The sequence below is a fragment of the Sorex araneus genome, chromosome 1 (assembly GCF_027595985.1).
Source record: "Sorex araneus isolate mSorAra2 chromosome 1, mSorAra2.pri, whole genome shotgun sequence".
NCBI classification, from domain to species: Eukaryota; Metazoa; Chordata; class Mammalia; order Eulipotyphla; family Soricidae; genus Sorex; species Sorex araneus.
The window spans coordinates 318,007,967-318,028,118 of record NC_073302.1 but is presented as its reverse complement, the minus strand read 5'-3'; the positions used below and the strand labels follow the sequence as shown (position 1 = coordinate 318,028,118).

The 20,152-nt window shown below is 40.5% G+C and overlaps 1 protein-coding gene across 2 annotated transcripts in view; it reads left to right on the top strand.

Moving 5' to 3' along the window:
* Window positions 1-20,152, top strand: part of KLHL2 (kelch like family member 2) — a 104,318-nt gene that overhangs the window by 68,776 nt on the left and 15,390 nt on the right. For both annotated transcript variants that reach the window (XM_055133692.1, XM_055133694.1), the window contains 3 exons: window positions 13,915-14,024; window positions 16,066-16,182; window positions 17,725-17,874. In XM_055133692.1, coding sequence (XP_054989667.1) covers window positions 13,915-14,024; window positions 16,066-16,182; window positions 17,725-17,874 — 377 coding nt within the window. The remainder of the gene's footprint in view (window positions 1-13,914; window positions 14,025-16,065; window positions 16,183-17,724; window positions 17,875-20,152) is intronic.

The following is a 20,152-nucleotide window of genomic DNA, read 5'->3' as shown; positions in this document are numbered from 1 at the left end:
AGATTTTAGCAGCCTCTCCTTACTCGTCTTTCCCAACAATTGGAGGCTCTTTCAGGGTCAGGGGAATGAGACCTATTGTTACTGTTTTTGGCATATCGAATACGCCACGGGTAGCTTGCCAGGCTCTGCCCTTGCAGGCAGGATACTCTTGGTAGCTTGCTGGGCTCTCTGAGAGGGCGGAGTAATTGAACACGGGTCACCCTTGTGAAAGGTGAACGCCCTACCGCTGTGCTATTGCTCCAGCCCATATATATATTACTTTCTATGATTTGTTGCTTACTGTCTGAACTCCATCAAATATGGTGTGGTAATTATGGAAAAGGGGTAGGAAGTGTCCCATAATGTGTCTTATAATGCATAGCGGCCGTGTGGTCCGGAAAGCGGCCTGGAGCGTGGCGGCAGTTGGGTAGTAGAAGTCAGCTGTGGGGGCTGGGTCCCTGGGGCTGGGAGGGTTCTCACCTCCCACCCCCCTGGGGCACCCCTAGTGAAAACAGCCTGGCGTGGACTCCGGACCATCTTTATATGCATGGTAATATTACTGACTCTTGAGAGAGTGGCTGAGGAGAAAATGAATAAAGAAACATTTTCCTTACATAGTTCACTTGATACTAGAACTCTTAATTTTACTTATATTCAAAGCTACTCATGCACTGTGTGCCCCCAAGTGATAACTTTATTTTGGTCTTCACCATTTCTAAACCTTAAATTTATCATAATATTCTATAGAATTTAAACAGTTTTCCACCACAACCAAAAAATTGCTTTATTATAGTTTTTTAAGTTCTCCTTCATAACTGCCCTGAGAATTTTCAGTGGAAAAGTTTGTCAGTTTCAGAAAAATGTTAAGGAAAAAAATTAATTCTTATTTTAAACATATTTCTTATTTTTATTGTAGTAAAGTGGGTTATAAGTTTCTGTATTTTTATTTCGTACTCGAAATTCTACTTCATCACCCTGACAGTCACCCTCCACTACTGTCTCCAGTCCTGCTCCCTCACTGCTTGGCTGCCCTTGAAGTCTGTTCTAAGGCTTTGTCTGATGTCTTGCTTTGTTTCTTTCTGTTCCAAATAAGAGTAGGATCGTTTGATAATTATCTTTTTCCTTTGGGATTTTTCACTTTAAATGCACCGTCTTCAGTGTCTTCTAAATGAAAGTCTGCAGGGTTGGAGATGGGAAGGCACAAACCTGGCCTACCTTCCAGGTACTATCTCAAGAAACCAGAGCACTCCGGGTCCTTTGATGCTGAACACTAGCTCTGCTTCACTGCCTCTCGTAGGCAGGATTGAGCTTTCTCTCTTCATTCTAACTCAAATAAATCCTGCAGGTGTGATGAGAACATTTAGGGGTCCCACGCACATCTCTTTCATGAACCCTAGCACCATCTTTTGGCTTAAAAGTGACAGCTAGCTGAGTGTGGAAAGAGGTTGAGGGGAGCGGGTGAGGAGAGGTCTGCCCTCACCCTGTGTTTTGTTGTGGCTTCGGCATTTGGTGCTGGCCATTGCAGCCTTTCCTGCAGTATACGTCCTAAGCAACTTCCAGGCAGTGACAGTAAGGCGACCTGAGAAACAACACTGGTGTCAAAAAAGGTGTTTTGGGCGACGGTCAACCTTTATTATTTGTCAGCTCTGGAATCATTCTTTCCCTGGCTCAAAAACCGTATGAAATTATTTTTGGCTTCACACCTAAAAATGAAAAATTTCACACCTAGCTCCAAACACTGGCATGTTTGGGCAATGCTGGCTTGTGGACTCTGAGTGTTTCGAATATTGTTTCTATTCTAAACCTTACCAGAATCATTAAAACCTTTTTTCAGCTCTTTCTGCCAGGCCCAAATTATAGAAGAGTTAAAAAGCTAATGGTAAGAGCTGGAGAAATGACACAGGGGTTGTAAGACTCTTGCCTCGCACTGCAGCTCTGTGCCTGGCACCACATATGATCCCCTGACTACCTCCAGGAATAAGCCGTGAGCACCACTGGGTGTAGCTCCTTTCCTCCTCAATCTGGATATAACAGTTTATTTATTGAATTTGAGAGGGAGGGGGTGTTTCACATTTTTTATCTCCTTTAAAAAAGTTTTTTATTAATCACCACGAATTGCAAAGTTACTTATGATCGAGTTTCAGGCATACATTGTTTCAACACCAATCCCTTCACCTGTGTCCACTTCCCTCCTCCAATCTCCCCTGTCCTCCACCCCCTCTGCCTCCCACCTACCAGTCTGCCGCTACAGGGGTACTTTTGAAAATACCCAAGTTGTTGCATTAATTTACTATACTGTTGCTGATCGGGTGTCATACAAAACACTTCACCACTTTTCAGTACTGCCTCTTCCTCCTGTATGGTCTTCCCTCCACTGTAGTCGTGTCCCCCTCTGGCCTCTCTCCCCACCCCCTCAGGTGGAATGTTTCCTGCTGACCACTAGTTCTTATTTACTTTGTTTTTGTTGTCTTTTGGGCATTATTTTTCCTTCATCTTTCCATTTACTCCTAATGTGAGAGAGATCATTCTGTGTGTGTCTCTCTCCCTCTGACTAACTTCACTCACCTTGTTATTTTTCAGGTTCCTCTACTTAGCTGCAAACTACTATATCTTTTATATCTTATCTTATGGCCAAGTAATATTCCATTGTGTATATTTACCGTCATTTCTCTATCCTGTCATCTATTCTTGAACACTTAGGTTGTTTCTACATTTTGGCTATTGTGAATAGTGCAGCAAGGACCATAATGTGCAAATGTCTTTTCTTCATTTTGTTTTTGGACCACTTGGGTATATTCTCAGGAGTGGTATTGCTGGGTCGCAGGGAAGTGCAACTTTTGGTTTTTTGAGGAATGTCCATATTGTTTTCCGGAAAGGCTGAACCAGTCAGCATTCCCACCAGCCATGAATGAAGATCCCTTTCCACATCCACACCAGAACTGCTTATTCTTTTGATGTGTGCCAGTCTCTGTGGTGTGAGATGATACTTCATTGTTGTTTTAATTTGCATCTTCCTGGTGATTAGTTATGCAGAACATTTCTTCATGTTTCTTTGGGCCATTTGTATTTCTTCTTTGAGCAAGTTTCTGTTCATCTCTTCTCCCCATTATTTAAAATGGCATCAGATGCTTTTTTCTTATAAAGCTCTACCAGTGCCCTGTATATCGTGAATATTAACTGCTTATTAAATAAATTTTAGGTAAACCATTTCTCACATTCCATGGGCTGTCTTTGTATTCTGGTTGTTTCCTTTGAGGTACAGAGCTTCTTAATTTAATGTAGTCCCATTTGTTTATCTTTGCTGCCACTTGCTTGGTTATTGTTGTTTCATCCTTGAAGATGCCTTTAGCTTCAATGCCATGGAGAGTTCAACCTACATTTTCCTCTAAGTACTTTATGAGGTTTCGGTCCTTATATCAAGGCCTTTAATCCATTTTGATACGACTTTTGTTCATGGCTTTAAAAAAGAGACCTGAGTTAGGTTTTTTTGCATGTAGTTGACCAGTTTTCCCAGCACCACTTGTTGAAGAGACTTACCTTGCTCTTGCGGATGATATCTATATTTACAAAATACTAAAGATTCCTGGAAACAATAGATTTGTATAGTGAGGTGGCAGGCTACAAAATACAATATGCAAAAGTCCATGGCTTTCCACTATGCGAATAATAAAGGAGAAGAGAACGATATTAAAAACAATCTTGTTCACAATTCTCTCTCAGAAAATACCTTAGAATCAGCTTAACTAAAGAGGTAAAGGATCTATACAAAGAAAACTACAAAACACTACTTCAAGAAATAAAATTGCTCACAAGGAAATGGAAACAACATCCCCTGCTCATGGATTGGGAGGATTAATATCATCAAATTGGCAATACTCCCCAAAGCATTGTACAAATTTAGCAATTAACCCCAAATATCTAAAGCAATCCTTGGAGTCAAAAAGATGGGCATCACCCTCCCCAACTTCAAAATTTAGTAGTTAAAGGAGTTAATTATCCCCAAACAGACCCTCAGGTATATGATGTTAATCTTTAGTAAGGAGCAAAGAACATAGAGTAGAGCAAGAAAAGCCTCTTCAACAAGTAATGCTGGGAAAACTAGTCAGCTACGTGCAAAAACACTGAGCTCAGACTTTTTTTTCCTTTTTTTTCTTTTTAATTTTTTTATTTTAATCAATCATTGTGAGATACATGTACAGACTTACAGACTTTCATGATTGTGTTTCACTCATGTTCAAATACCCATCCCTCCACCAGTGCCCATTCCCCACCCACAATGTTCCCAGTATCCCTCCCCCACCCCCCACCCCTTCTCACCTCCTGCCTCTGTGGCCAGCACAATCCCTTACTCTCTCTGTCCTTTTGGGTGTTATGGTTTGTAAAACAGGTAACAAGCAGCCATCATGTTTGGTCCGTAGTCTACTTTCAACATGCATCTACCATCCCGAATGATCCCTCCAACCAACCATCATTTATTTCTGTGCTCCTCTCTCCATCCCAGCTACCTTTTCCCCCAGCACATGAGATCAGCTATCAAGCTGTGGGGCAGTCCTCCTGACCCTTATTTTAACTGTCCTTAGGTGTTATGGACTTCTTTTCTTTTGCTTTCTTTTCTTTTTTTCTTTCTCTTTTGGGGAGAGGGAGGTAGGGGCTTAAGCCACACCCAGCAGTGCTCAAGGCTTACTCCTGGTTCTGCTCAGATTGTTCCTGGTGAGCTCAGGGGAGACATACCAGGGGCAAGGGTTGAATCTGGTTGGTGGATTGTAAGGCCAGAATTCTACCTGCACTGTCTGCCTGTATATAAGTTTATAGACATGTTAATAGTTATATTAAAAGACTGCTTTAGAAGTTGTATTTTACTTTTGTTTTTGGTTTTGGGACCACATGCAGTGATGCTCAGTAGTTACTCCTGGCTCTGAGCTTAGTAATCACTCCTGGCAGTGCTCAGGCGACCATAGGGGATGCTGGGATTGAATCCAGGTCAGCCACGTGCCAGGCAAGCACCCTACCCAGTATACTACCTCTCTGGCCCCAGATTTTTGCTTTGATTTGAAACATGAACTTTATTTAGATAATCTCCTTGTTGGCCTATACTATTGGCTCATAGTTGAGTTTAAGAATATTAATCAAATTTAAAGGAAACAGTAGTTTGAAAATTGTGTCATTCCGTGCCTCTCCCCACTAAACACCTGTGTGGCTCCTTCCTGTCATTTGTGCCTGGCTTTCGGGGAATTGGCAATGCAGTTTTCACACCAGACTCCCTGCCTTCCCCACGAGTCCCCGCCCGAGATCACAGCTGCTTCTGGCGGGGCCCTGCTCCACCCTCCACCTGTCCAGACATCTCACAGCCGCCTCGTTTTAGCCTTACCCTCACTTACAAAGTGACCACACACTTCCAGAAGCCAACGCTCGTGTTGGAGGGCAAATTTCTTGTGGGTCTCCTCCCCTCACCGGGAAGGGGGTTGAAGGACACCCCCTTTGGGCCACTGGAGTGTTCTCTGTCTCCTCAGCTCTGGAGTGGCCACCTGGTCTATGGCAGTCCCCTGCGCCTTTCTCTCTCGAAGGCATTCTACTGTGGGTGTCTCAGTTGTCCTGTTTCCTTTGTTGGGGCCACTCCTAGCTGTGCTCAGGACTCCTCCTGGCAGGGCCTAGGGACTCATTTTAGGGTAGTGGGGTCTAACTGGGGTCAGCCTCGTGCAAGGCAGACATGCTGCTCTTGGTCCTGTCTCTCTAGCCCGCTGTGTCCTTTCTTCTTCCTGCCACCAGTGGCCTCAGAGCACTGTCAACTCCTTTGTGACTCCCACTTCATAACTCAAAGAACAACTGTCTTTTACTTTTAATAATTTTTAATTTAAAAAAAGTGATTAAATGGGCCTTACCCGGCAGTCCTCAGGGCCTGCTGACTCGGTGCTCAGGAGTCCACGGGGTTATCTGGGCCTCCAGCATGCAAAGCATTGCCCTCAAGCATCTTTTCTCCATCAGCCCATTTGTCACCTTTGACCACAATTGGCCGGCAGGTCTCAGCCTTCTTACTGATCCTGTGCTGGAGTTTCTGCTGGCGCAGCTCCCGAGCCACCTGGACTGTAGAACCTGCGAGAACCCTCCAGGGTTCCTAGAGGCAAGGGCTTTGGATGCTAAGTCCAGACAAAGGCAATGGACCGATGCCAGAGAATAGTATAAATTAATAATTTAGCAATGGTTGGGCCTGGGGATACAGGCTACCTTTGGAAACCTTTAAGGAGTATGAACTTTGTTTCTGTACAGAGAACTTAGAGACCCTGAGTATGTGTGCCTCTGAAGCTCTATGTTGCCACACAACCATTAATCTTTCTTCTCCCCCGCTGCCCCCGCCCTTAACATACTCCCACTTTTGCCTCTGTATAATCATTCCCTGCCCTGAGTAAACTTGTCAGTTGACCATCAGTGATTGGCTATGCCTGCTGTGCCATCAGTCCGTGGTTTGTGGCCACTTCTGTGCACCCACAGTAGAAGAATGCCTTTGAGAGAGAAAGGGGCAGGGGACTGTCATAGATCAGGCGCCACTCTAGGGCTGAGGAGACAGAGAACAGAGAACAGTTTTAAACCATATTGGAATCGGCTTGTTGCTTCCAAATCACTGGGTGACAGTCCTGCTCCTGCCTTCTTGTGCCCTGCTCTTGGTGAAATGTGCTCTCTGCATCCCATTCTCCCGCCGTCTGTTGTCTGCACGGCTTAACCGCAGTGGTCAGTCATTTGAAATCTTGTCTATTTGTGTGCCTGGCATTACTCAGACTGCTCTGAGTGATAACACACTCAGTACAATTTAATCCACCCTTACAAGGAGTTTAGGGGCCAGTATTTAATGCACACTGAATTTAGTGTATGTACGTTATGCCTTATTCTCTTGAAAGGCAGAGTAACAGTTTCTTCTGCAATCTGAATACTTTAGCCATTTGCCCACTCTTCTATAACATAGGCTAGGGTCATGGCACAACCCTCTGTCAAAGCAAGCCAGTGGTTTTGAAAGCTACCCCCTCAAAAAGACCTTATGATAAGAAAGTGTCTCTAATAATGGTATTACGAATGTTGAGTAAGTGCTAGGCATTGGAAAGAATAGATACTGATTATTCAAGGGATTCAGCACCATTAATTTACTGATTTAAAGAAAAGTCTTCCTTTGGAGAACTATGAATGCATTTTGTGTAGCACTTCATGCTGATTGAATTCATGCTGACTTAAATGATACTTTAAAAAAGGATTAATCATTTTTATATTTTTATATGTAGAGTTGTCCATCATGTCTTAGTAAAACTCTGCAGTCTCTATGTTCCGCTCCGCTACAGTTTCTGTAGCTGAGATGAGCTGGCTCTTCAGGTTTCACCAGAATTGACTGTTAATAGGACTGCTGAAGATTTAAATGCATGATTTTCTCTCCTAGAGCTAATAATATTGAGAAGCAAAGAATCACACAAAGTAGCACTTGTAGGGAACTTTTTCCAGTTCAGAACACTTTCTACCCAAGAAAATTTTGATTTTGGGTTAGAGCCAGTGGTGCTAAGGGCGCACTTCTGGTTCATGTGGTGCTTTAACTGCTGTATTATCTCTCTAGACCTTTCCTGGCAGAATTTTTTGTACAACCTTGGGTATGCTGAATAGGAAAACAAATCAAACATTTGCTGGTAATAAAGTGTAAGGTTTTTTTTAAACAAGGTTTTTTTTTTCCCTTTTTGTTTTGGGGCCACACCCCACAGTGCTCAAGCCTTACTCCTGACTCTGGTTCAGGGATCACTCCTGGTAGGGCTTACAGGAGGGAAACAAATAGGAATCTTAACTGTTCTAGGAAATGCAGAGAATCCACATATATATATATATATATATATATACATACATATATATGTATATATATGTGTGTGTGTATATATGTATATATACATGTGTATATATATGATGGCATATGTGTATTTCATATGTCTAACATATGCATTTAATCTTGATTGCATATTTGTGGCACATACACTGGGAATAGAGCCCTATTGCAGTTTGGGGACTTGTTTAGAGAGAAGGAATTGGTTATTATAGAACAATTTAACAAGACCCATTTGGCTCAGTGGTAGACATCGGCTACTAAAGACAAATTACTGATGTCAGAGTAAAAGTTAGAACATACTTTGATTTGTTATTTTTGCTTCTTGTAGTTTTCAAGAGCTATTTTATAAACAGATGATATAGCACTGTAGCACAGTAGCACTGTCTAACCGTTGTTCATCGATTTACTTGAGTGGGCACCAGTAATGTCTCCATTATGAGACTTGTTATTGTTTTTGGCATATCGAACATATTAACAGAATAATCTATTAAGATGTGAGTGAAAGAGTTGGAAATAGTTAAAACTGGTAGTAGAGTGAGAGCTCAGATAAAGAAAGACAGAGGCATCTCAGCAAGATTGTGAATGTGTAGAGGAAACATGAAACTCTGAAGTGACCTGCTCTTGGGCATTACATTTTAGGCAAACGCTCCATAAGAACATCTGTGTATGTGCATATTTACTGCAGTAGCTTCTAATATTTACTGTACCATACTACCATACAGTATACTGAGTAAAAATCAGTGGCTGGAGAAATAGTACAGGAAATAAGCCATTTATCTTACATGTGATTAATCTCAATTTGATCCACAGCACCAAATACGGTTCCTCAAATCCCTCCAGAAGTGACCTCTGAGCAGTTAGTCCAAAAGACAATTTAAAAAGTTTTTAAAAATTCAGTGTGAAGAATTTCTTAGATTTGTGGCTAATATTAGACTTATACTGGCCAAACTTATCCAAAGATGTTAGGGCAGTCAATAATGGAATAGTTTCTAAAAAATAATTAGGGTGTTGTCTCCTGCGTGGTTCAGACCAAAGGGCAACTCAGAGAAGCGATCACCAACTACATTGTAGTCGAAGGCCATGTGGGGGAAGGGAGTTGCGGGCTGAATGAGGGCTAGAGACTGAGCACAGCGGCCACTCAACACCTTTATTGCAAACCACAACAGCTAATTAGAGAGAGAGAACAGAAGGGAATGCCCTGCCACAGTGGCAGGGTGGGTTGGGGGGGAGATGGGATTGGGGAGGGTGGGAGGGACACTGGGTTTACGGGTGGTGGAGAATGGGCACTGGTGAAGGGATGGGTTTCCGAACTTTGTATGAGGGAAGTATAAGCACAAAAGTGTATAAATCTGTAACTGTACCCTCACGGTGATTCTCTAATTAAAAATAAATAAATTATTTAAAAAAAAAAAAACTCACTGCTGGAAAAAAAAATAAAAAAAAAACTGAGTATATTTTTAGGTTCTATGTTTCGAGAGAGATTGGTAAACTGCAGTCCTGAATTAAGAGCCAAGATAATGATGAAGACACCAAACGTATGGTCAAAACACTGGATTGTTAATGGACCATGGCAGGAAAATGTGGAGGCAATAAAAGTGTAATGCTTTGTAAAAGTTTGAAGGAGTTTCTTTTTTTTTTTTTTTTGCTTTTTGGGTCACACCTGGCGATGCACAGGGGTTACTCCTGGCTCTGCACTCAGGAATTACCCCTGGTGGTGCTCAGGAGACCATATGGGATGCTGGGAATCGAACCCGGGTCAGCCGTGTGCAAGGCAAACGCCCTACCCACTGTGCTATCGCTCCAGCCCCTTGAAGGAGTTTCTTGAGGCAGATTTATCTTTCTCTGTAGTAGGCATAAGTAGATGCAATGTTACAAAAATTAAGAAGGATTTTAATGTGACCTTAAGAAGAAATTCCAATTCTAAGTGTTAACGAGAGCCAAAACTACATTGCTGCCTCCTGGTATGTACAGACATTACCCAGAGAACCAGTGAGTATGTACATTTTGGACAGTCTCTGAAAGATAAAGGTAGTATTAGATGACCGTTAAAATCCTTCATACTGGGGTTTGAAGTGTAGCATTTCTCATGTGCAAGATGAGTGCTGTGTTCTGGGGCAATATATTATAAAGCAGGATGCTTAGATTTAGCACTCCTGAACTGTTTACTTAACAGTGGTCAAGGATGTGCATTTAATATTATGTGATTATACCAGAATATAAACAACGGAAGGAGCTGAGAGTCAGCTGTGACTGGATGTCTGTTTAGTCATGGAATCTATGTGGGTGGGAGAAGCCTGGTGTCAAAAAGAAGCACAGGAAGGAGGGGAGCAGGGGTTGGAGGATGGCCTAGACACTGTGAGAAGGAAGTTCTCCCTCTTGATCGCACTGGGGAGAACTAGCAGTCAAGTAGGGTCATTTTAGACAGGCCCACGTGATTAGCAACAGCCAAAGGTAGGTAGCTTTGTCAGAGGAAAAGCATGGTCTTTTTTTTTTCTCCTGGTTTTTTTTTTTTTTTTTTGCTTTTTGGGTTACACCCGGTGATGCACAGGGGTCACTCCTGGTTCTGCACTCAGGAATCACTCCTGGTGGTGCTCAGGGGACCATATGGGATGCTGGGAATCAAACTTGGGTTGGCCTCGTGCAAGGCAAATGCCCTACCTGCTGTGATGCACAGGGGTCACTCCTGGTTCTGCACTCAGGAATCACCCCTGGTGGTGCTCAGGGGACCATATGGGATGCTGGGAATCGAACTCGGGTTGGCCGCGTGCAAGGCAAATGCCCTACCTGCTGTGCTACCGCTCCAGCCCCAAGCATGGTCTGTTTTGAAGGGATAATTAGCAGACTCAGAAATCTTTTTTGTCAACATTCAAACTAAGGAACGAAACAAAGCCATCAGTAGAAAATTTAAGTGATGAAGAACAGGCTGAGGTAAGTGACGCAAAGAGGTGATACTTGGAGGATTTCCGAGGACTGCTTATTACCACTATCATTTCTGCTACCTTACAAGTGTTGTAATTGTTGATGTGAAAGGAGGCACACTTAATAGTAACTTGAAAACATAGGAAAATATATGACATACTGATAAAGATGAGTAAGGAATCTAGCATACTCAAATGCGAATATGGTGGTATATTAACTCTAGTAAAATATGAAAGGACAAAAATGCTACAAATTACTGCAGCACTGTCTTCCCGTTGTTCATTGATTTGCTTGATTGAGCAGGCACCAGTAACTTCATTGTTTTCATTGTGACACTTGTTGTTACTGTTTTTGGCATATCGAATATGCTACGGGTAGCTTGCCAGGCTCTGCCATGCGGGCGGGATACTCTCGGTAGCTTGCCAGGTTCTCCAAGAGGGACAGAGGAATCGAACCTGGGTCGGCTGTGTGCAAGGCAAATGCCCTACTCGCTGTACTAACGCTCCAGTCCTACAAAGGACTATTACAATAATTTGTCAATACATAATGGAAAATGCGGGAAATGGTGCAGCTGGAGAGAGAGTAGTGTGTACTTGCCTTGAATATGGCCGATCCTGGTTTGATCCATCTATTCCCCAGCACCGCAGGAGTGAGTGACACCTGAGGAGAAAGAAAGCCAGGAGTAACCCCGGAGCATTGCTGTGTGTGGCCCCCAAACACCTCTCTTATCCTCCCTCTCCTTGCCGAAAAACAAACAGTAAATAGTAACATCAAAGACATAGAAGTTTGCGGGGGAGTTAGTTTTTGTATAAAATCAGAATAGTTGTCAGCATAGAGTATTATCTCTAAAGTTTTCAAAACCCCTTATTTATAAGATTTTTTTTTTTTTGCTTTTTGGGTCATACCCGGCAATGCATAGGGGTTACTCCTGGCTCTGCACTCAGGAACTACCCCTGGCAGTGCTCAGGGGACCATATGGGATGCTGGAAATCAAACTTGGGTCGGTAGCATGCAAGGCAAATGCCCTACTCACTGTGCTATCACTCCAGCCCCACCCTTATCTATAAGGTTTTTATGTAAGCCTCATTATAAGGATTTTCTGACTCTGTGTGGACCTGTATTTGGATTCTATTCTGTTTCAATGATTTTTTTCTGTTCATTTCTTAAATTTTTTTCTTTATATTTGTTTTGTTTTAATACCTTGCTTTGAATTTCAAGATTGGCAGCTGAACTTCCATAAGTTCTATCATTTTATAATTATCCTCAAGTGGTTTTAATTTTTAAATCATCCTATGATAATAACACTTTTGTAAAGTGAATGAGTTGATGCATGGGGTACATGTAATGCAGATTTTATTTTTCAAGTGTTTCTGAGAGAAGCCAGCTAACCTTTTTTTATGTGTTGAGACATATTTGAATTAAGCCTTTTACCTTAAAAAAAACCTTTTAAAGAAAATTACTATTAGCACATCAGGTAAAGTGTGGACTGAGGACCCGCACAGGATGAGAGATGTGCACTGAAAATATAATATAGACCAAACACGATGGCCACGCAGTGCCTCTGTTGCCAACTACAACACCCAAAAGGAGAGAGAACAAAAGGGAATGCCCTGCCACAGAGGCGGGGTGGGGTGGGGGGGATGGGGTGGGAGGGTGGGAAGGATACTGGGAACATTGGTGGAGGGGAATGGGCACTGGTGGAGGGATGTAAACAAAATGCAAACATGAAAGTTCATAAGTTTGTAACTGTAACTCATGGTGATTAACTCATCAAGAAAATAAAAAGAAAATTACTAGTAGCAATGGTTAGTCACTTGAGAAAACTTTAAGGTCATCACTGTGCTTGAGTCCTTACTCTAACCCATTTTGGAGTAGGTTTAAGTATTTTAAAAATGACTAATTTTACTAGTCATGGGAGGAGGTGTTTTAAATCCTTTAATTTGATCTCCAAATAAACTGCTTAAATAGAATTCAGATAAATCTATCTGGATAATAAACCATAAAATAAAAGATGGTCATATATCCAGAGTGACAGGGTTTAAGATTTGTTAGTTTGGCTTGATCTTCCCTTCTCTCTCTTCCCTTCTCCTCCTCTTTCCCTCTCCCTCCCACTTCCCCTTTCTTTTCTTCTTTCCCTCCCCTCATTTCTCCTTCTCCCCTTCCTTCTTATTTTGTTTACTGAAGTAACCATGTCCAGCATGCAAACACACACTTATTTGGTAAGAATTCTTTCAGGTCTAAAAGAATTCTCTACTCATTTAACACACAAACACAAACACACAGACATCCCTACATATGTATAAATTACATTAAATTCACCACTAAAAATCCATTTATATTCTTTACTACATAGTTGACCCTGAGTCTAGGTTTCAAAAGGCAGATTTCCCTCCTTGATCTACATTATGTTCTAGAACTCTCTAATGTTGTGTGTAAACATTGTGCAAATATTAAACCATGTACTTTTCCTGATGTATATGATCAAAAGAATATACAAATTTGTGCTGAAATGACAGTAAGTGGGTAGGGCGCTTGCCTTGCACATGGCCGACCTGGATTTGATCCCCAACACTTCTTATGGGCCAGAGTGATGGTACAGTGGTTTGGTCGCTTGCCTTGCACATGGCCAACCCAGGTTTGTTCCCCAACACCTGTTATGGTGACTTGAGTCCCACCAAGAATAAGCTCTAAGCACTGCCAGGTATGGTCCTTCCCCGCCCTACACTTCCCTCAAAAAAAATATGTATACAAATTAGAATGCTGGTAGAATTGTCATCACAAAGAAATAGAGACTTAACTCTAAAATACCATCAGAGAAAACAGAAATGATTCAGCACTGTACAACAAAGCAGCTTCCTCTCTCCCTGTAATAGATACAGAGCACTCTGGTACAGATAAATACTTTTGGTGAATAGTTTCAGTCTTTCTTGTTTCTTGCCTGAAAGAGGTATAGATGATTATAATGTTCTTCTGTCACTGTGACAGTCATCCCATTGCTCATCGATTTGCTCGAGCAGGCACCAGTAACGTCTCCATTGTGAGACTTGTTGTTACTGTTTTTGGCATATCAAATAATGTTTTTAGCTTAAGAAAAGTCTTTTTTAAAAAATGCAGTTTAAAACTGTGCTAAAGGAATAATTAATGGATTTTTTTTTTTTACTTTCAAATAGAGCAACATTTTGCAGATGTAGTGCTTAGTGAAGAATTTCTCAATCTTGGCATTGAACAAGTGTGTAGCTTAATCTCAAGTGACAAACTTACCATTTCTTCAGAAGAGAAGGTAAAGTATATTTTATTTTTTTTAAAGGTGTACAGAGATGTAGTATTTTTCCTTTCTCTGTTTTTCTTTATCTTAAAAGTGTGTGTGTGTGTGTGTGTGTGTGTGTGTGTGTGTGTGTGGTAACAATGTGTGTGTGGTCTTTGACCTAGAATTCAGAAATTCAGCTCGTTGACTTTTTGTGTTTCAAATGTTTTTATTTCTCTTTCAATCCTGATTTTGTAATCATGTTGGGAGGGGGACAACTGGTGATCTTTGATCTAGAATTCAAAAATTCAGTTCATTGAATTCTTGAGTTTTGGAATTTTTTTTTTTTTGTTCCTTTAATAATGAGTGATAATGCAAAGGATTCTTGTTTGGAGTCTCTTTTCATTTAATACTTTGTATGTTAGACAGTGTTTTGAACTCCATAGCAAGAGCTTGTTTTCTTTTAGGGCATTGGCAAAATTGTGTTTCTTCTCTCAACTAGATCCCTCGAACTGTAATTTTAATTATTTCCTAAATCAAATAAATTTTACTACCAATAGTGATTCAGGTTCCCCAGTGAACAAGTTTAGCTTTTTTAGACTCAGTGTTCTGGATAGCCCTGTTCTCTAAAGATAACCCCTATTGCTTCCACCCTACCATGGCCAGCATTTGCTTTTCTCCATTCCGCTATTCTGTGTAGCAGCTTTATCTGCTTGCAGTCCTGGTCTCTATATTTTGAGGTTCTTCTTCTTTTTTTTTTTCCCAATCTTTGTTAACTTCTTTCCTCCAGGTGGAGAGAGAAGCTTCTTTTGACAGGCTTTTTCCCGTTGAGTGCTAGGTTTTCATAGCCCAGTGGAAACAGGGCTATGGAAAAAAAGATGGTCAATAAGCTATGTTGAAGAAGTGTGGAACTTGATTCCTTCCCTTGTGTGTTTGCATTAAAAGTTGTGTAATCATTACTTCTTTTCTCTGGGAGTATTCATTCATTTACTTAGGGTAGTAGGAATACACATTTACTTTAATAAAGAAAAAGTGTGACGCTTTTGTGAGATGTGTAACCTTGACACTCAAAATCTAGAAGAGAGGAAGACTTTACTGTTTACATATCATAGATGTTTATTAAGTATCTGCTGTGTACCAGATACTACTATGGACTCCTATGTATGAGAAGATTAACAGTGTAGAATGCTTTAATCACAGACAGAAAGACAGCCATGGAGGTAAATAAATTATTAAGATTGCTGTGGAGAGTACTGAAAGAGCATTTAATCATTCCTAGGATGAAGATGGAAATGGACTCCAGATGTATATAGTTTTGAAAATGAATTTGCCAGAGAAATAGGAATGGATAGGAATGGCAGGGTATTTCAGGTAGAGGGAGCAGAATATGGAAATTTTAAAACATAAAAGAATAATTGCTTTTAAATATTTAGAACCATAGTAGAAGATAAGATTGAAAGGTGACACCATGAAATGCCTTAGTAATATTAAAGAAAATTGCTTTCATTCGTGTGATAAAGAGGGTCTAAAGGGTTTTAGGCAGTAGAATGCTACCATAATATCTGTATTTTAGGATTTTTTTCAAGATTTATACCACTACATAATGGTATATGAAATGATAAGCATTAATTTAATATGCATGCAGTTCTTGAGGCATAAAATCTTGCAAACTATATGCTGGCTTGTCTCTGCTGGGTTTCAGCTAACTTGAATGTCTGGGGAGAACTGGATTGCTTCTACTAGAGCAGGTGTCTGGGACGAGGAGGTCCTGCTTGACTGGGGACCTGATTGTGTCGGGGAACTATCCAAGATAGTTCCTGTATCACTTGTCTGCTTCTGGGTCAGGGACTTGGGTGACACAGTTATATCTCAGTAACATCCGGGAAGAAGTTGTTCCTGGATACCAAATTTGAAAAAGAAAAAGATTAAGTGAAGGCTTTTTAAAGTACCTCGCGTGTTCATAATTTTGAAAAATATTGATCCCTGGTTTAAACTTGAATGTTTTAGTGATAATTATATGTAAAAGCATATAACTTAACTCAATACATTTTCCCTCTACCCCCATGTTTCCTTCAAGGTATTTGAAGCAGTAATAGCTTGGGTGAATCATGACAAGGATGTAAGACAAGAATTTATGGCTCGGCTGATGGAACACGTACGGTTACCTTTGCTTCCTCGGGAATATTTAGTTCAGGTAAAAGCATAAGCAAGAAATACAAATATATGAAGCAGCGGGCACTGGGCAGTTAGCATGTAGATTGCAGTCAAATGGTAGTAAGGGCTGCAGAATGCAGATCCATGGAGCCAGGACAAAGCACAGTAAAGGTACTTGTTGTATGTGTTCAAACAATGTTTGATTCTTCTTCATAATTTTACGTTGTGGCATGCATTTGGTTTCTGTCTTTATTTCTAAGCCGAGGAAGACTAGATGATTTGAAACATACAGGGATAAATCGCTTTTAGTAGTCTCTAGTTTTAAAATGGTTCTTTTATTAATAACTTCTTTGGAACTTTCCAACATGTTTATCTTTAAACCCATCTAAGTAAACAGTTCTGTATGGAGAAATTAGATCTGAACATTTTAGGATTTTCTGAAACCTCATTTGTTGTGATGTGCATAATTGTCCTGCACTCTGCCGTTGAGAAATGGAACAGATGAAACCTTTCCAGCGTTGACACTTCCAGGATAGCTGTACAGGTTGTTCGTGGTGCAGGCTCTTTTGTTGATGAAGTATTTTGAATTCCTTTCCTGGATATTTTATTGCCTTCTTGTCTTTGAGAAAGTGTCTCTTTTATTATCTTCCCCACCTGAAGAGTTCATAATTCATTTTTTAAATTGTTTTGTTAACAGTTGCCTCATATCTAAAGCTGAGAAAGAGACGAATATATTATCTTAAGATTTTCCTATAACTGACACTGAATTATGTAATTTTTATTGCAGTTTCTTATCATTACTTATACATGTTTTTCTATTCTAACCAAATACCTGAGAACTTTTTTTTTTTTTTGCTTTTTGGGTCATACCTGGCGATGCACAGGGGTTACTCCTGGCTCTGCACTCAGGAATCACCCCTGGCGGTGCTCAGGGGACCATATGGGATGCTGGGAATTGAACCCGGGTCGGCCACGTGCAAGGCAAACTCCCTACCCGCTGTGCTATTGCTCCAGCTCCCACCTGAGAACTTTTTGGCTTCATTCTTTTGTTTTGTTTTGTTTTGTATTTTTTTTTTTTGTTTTGGGGCCAACCCCTGCAGTGTCTATGGGTGTCTCCCAATCTCTGTGCTCACGAATTGTCCTGGCACTGCTTTGGGGACCCTGTGCTGTTGAGGTGGAGCCAGGGCCCCTGCACACAGAGCTTGTACTCCACCCATTGAGCTCTCTGACTCTTCACTTATTCTTCTCTTAGTCATTTTCATAAGTTTTTTTTTTTTCTTTTTGGGTCACACCTGGTGATACACAGGGGTCACTCCTGGCTCTGCACTCAGGAATTACCCCTGGCCATGCTCAGGGGACCATATGGGATGCTGGGATTTGAACCCGGGTCGGCCGCGTGCAAGGCAAACGCCCTACCCGCTGTGCTATCTCTCCAGCCCCCAATTTTCATAAGTTTTTATTTGTGATTTTCGAACCGAACTAGAGAAGATCTTGCTTTCCCCCACCCCCACTCCCTGCCCCTTGGTATCAGTTTTGCCATGAAATAGCTTTCTCATGGGGTATATCTGATGCCTCCTTGCAGCGGGTCGAAGAAGAAACGCTAGTCAAGAACAGCAGTGCTTGCAAAGATTACCTCATTGAAGCTATGAAGTACCATCTGCTCCCCACAGAGCAGCGCATATTAATGAAAAGCGTCCGGACCCGACTGAGGACCCCCATGAACCTTCCCAAAGTAGGATCTGTTGTTTATACTTGTTCTCACCCCTTTGGAAAGGCTCGTAATGGCGCTGTTAATATTTTCACTCATCGGAATTCACATGCTTTGTTGTTTTAATTTCCTTGCCACAGAAAATGTGCTCAGGAGTTTAGAATCCTGTGGATAATTCAGCTTCTGTTGGTTTTGCTGATAGAGGGTGAGGGTTGCTGGGTTCATTTACTCTTATAAAATACATTGATGTCAATCTTCTAGAATAGAAAGCAACTGATTTCTGTTCTTTTAAAGGCATTTTTTTCCCTACCAGCTCTAATTACGGTAGAATGGAAAATCAGGCAAAAATAGAGTAATTTCTCCATAAGCTACATATTCGTATACTAACTAAAACTTGTTACACAGAGGTATATATTAGAACGAAGGGTCTAAAAGGTATAGATAAAATTTAATTAAAAAAATAGTTTTGCTCCTGGAAGTAATCTCCTTCCCTGTTTCCTGTTGTAGACTATTATTAGTTGGTGTGGGCACACAGACTCTGCAGTACTTAATGTAGATAGCTCCTGTCTTCCCGCCTCTCCAGCACTCCTACTCTCCTGTGTGACTCTTCATTTTACCTTCATCTTTTTAGTTGTGGCTATTCATATTTTACATATTTAATTTCCTTACAAAGTAACACCTCATTTCTGTCTGTATTGGCAGTTTCTTCTTCTGTGATGGCCTCCTTATAAATCTAGAAGACCTACAACACTTTAAGCACCCCTGTGTATGGTCTGATCAGAATGATCTGTAATACATTGCTTTTGTGTATGTGTTAATTTTTAGCTCTTAATGTGTGTTTGGGGGCAGTGATGCATTAAGAAATAAGATTGTTTTTCATTCTTTTATCATCTTTGGTTATTACACTATCCTTTCCATTGAGCTGTCTTTTGAATTCTTTCACTTTAGTGCTTTTTGGTTTGTTGATTTTTTTTCCTCCAAGTTTTGTTTTAGAGTCTACATATTTAACTGCTTCAAGTCTATATTAGTATTATTTTTCTCTTTTTTCCCAGAGTTGACAACAATTTTCAATTTGGAACCACCTGTAGCTTTCATCAGTATGATGTTGACCTCTTCTAGATCATTAGTAAATAGTTTAAATCAGGCTGGACCTCAACACTCTCTCCCTGGTGACACCTCACTTTAAATACCCACTCACTAGCATAGCTCTTTCGAAGAAAGTTTCAGTTCATATGATGTTATTTGTTTCTTAAGCCAAAAATGCTGGTTGGCATGTGACATCTGATGAGAATCACTATCAGATTCAAATTAGGCAAAAATTTACATTGAACATCCTTCTGTGTATTACTCATCATTTTGTTAGTCCCTAGAATTTCAGCTGCTTTTCTCAAAATTATTATCACTTAAGAGATATTTACAAGGCATTCACTTCCTACCCTGTTTTGAAAATTGGTATTTGCCGTTTTTAAATTTTCTGATCTCTCCTCAGTTCTCCAAGATTTTTCAAAAATAATTGTAAGTGACTCAGTAAGTACATTAGCTAGTTCCCTTAACACCTTAGTATGCATGCCATTTGGGTCTGCTGATTTTATAAATGTTTACATTTTCCAAATACCCTTTTACCTGCTTTTATAAGTAGCCATCTTTACAAGTCTTCATTACTTCATACCTGTCTATATTATTTGGTGTCAGTTTTGTTCTTTCAAAAAAAAAAGATTTTTTTTAAGTGTTTAGAATCTTAGCTCATTTCAGTTACCATATCTTTCATAATGGTCTTTCCAGATTCTAAATAATTTGCCTTATATTTGATACTTTTTAAACATTTTATATTTATATTCTTGTATAGTCCTAATGGCATCGTTACCTTTGCTATCTTAAGCTGTATTGAAGAGTTCTTTAGCACAAAAACCAATTTGCTTCTGATTTCTGGAATAAACATTATCACTTCTGAAAACTTTCTAAAGTTCTTGATAAAAATCCTGTAAAATGTATGTTCAGTTGACATTGATTCTGGCTTTCCCTGGACATAGTTTTGGAGCAGCACTTTGAACTGTTACACTGTTGAATTTCGGTTTTTTAGCTTCTATTGTATGATGGTTCTATTAACCTATGAAGGATCTGTTTTTTTTTTTTAACACTATATTACACACATGAAAGAAACCCAATAAGACCGAGGTACTCACCAAGATGGCTTAAGTCACTTCTTCATATAATTTCAGCCAGAAACGGAGGATGTTAGAGGGTTGTTGGTAGGGAAAAGGGACAGTCAGTGATGGTTAAGAAAGGCACAGTTTATAGGGGT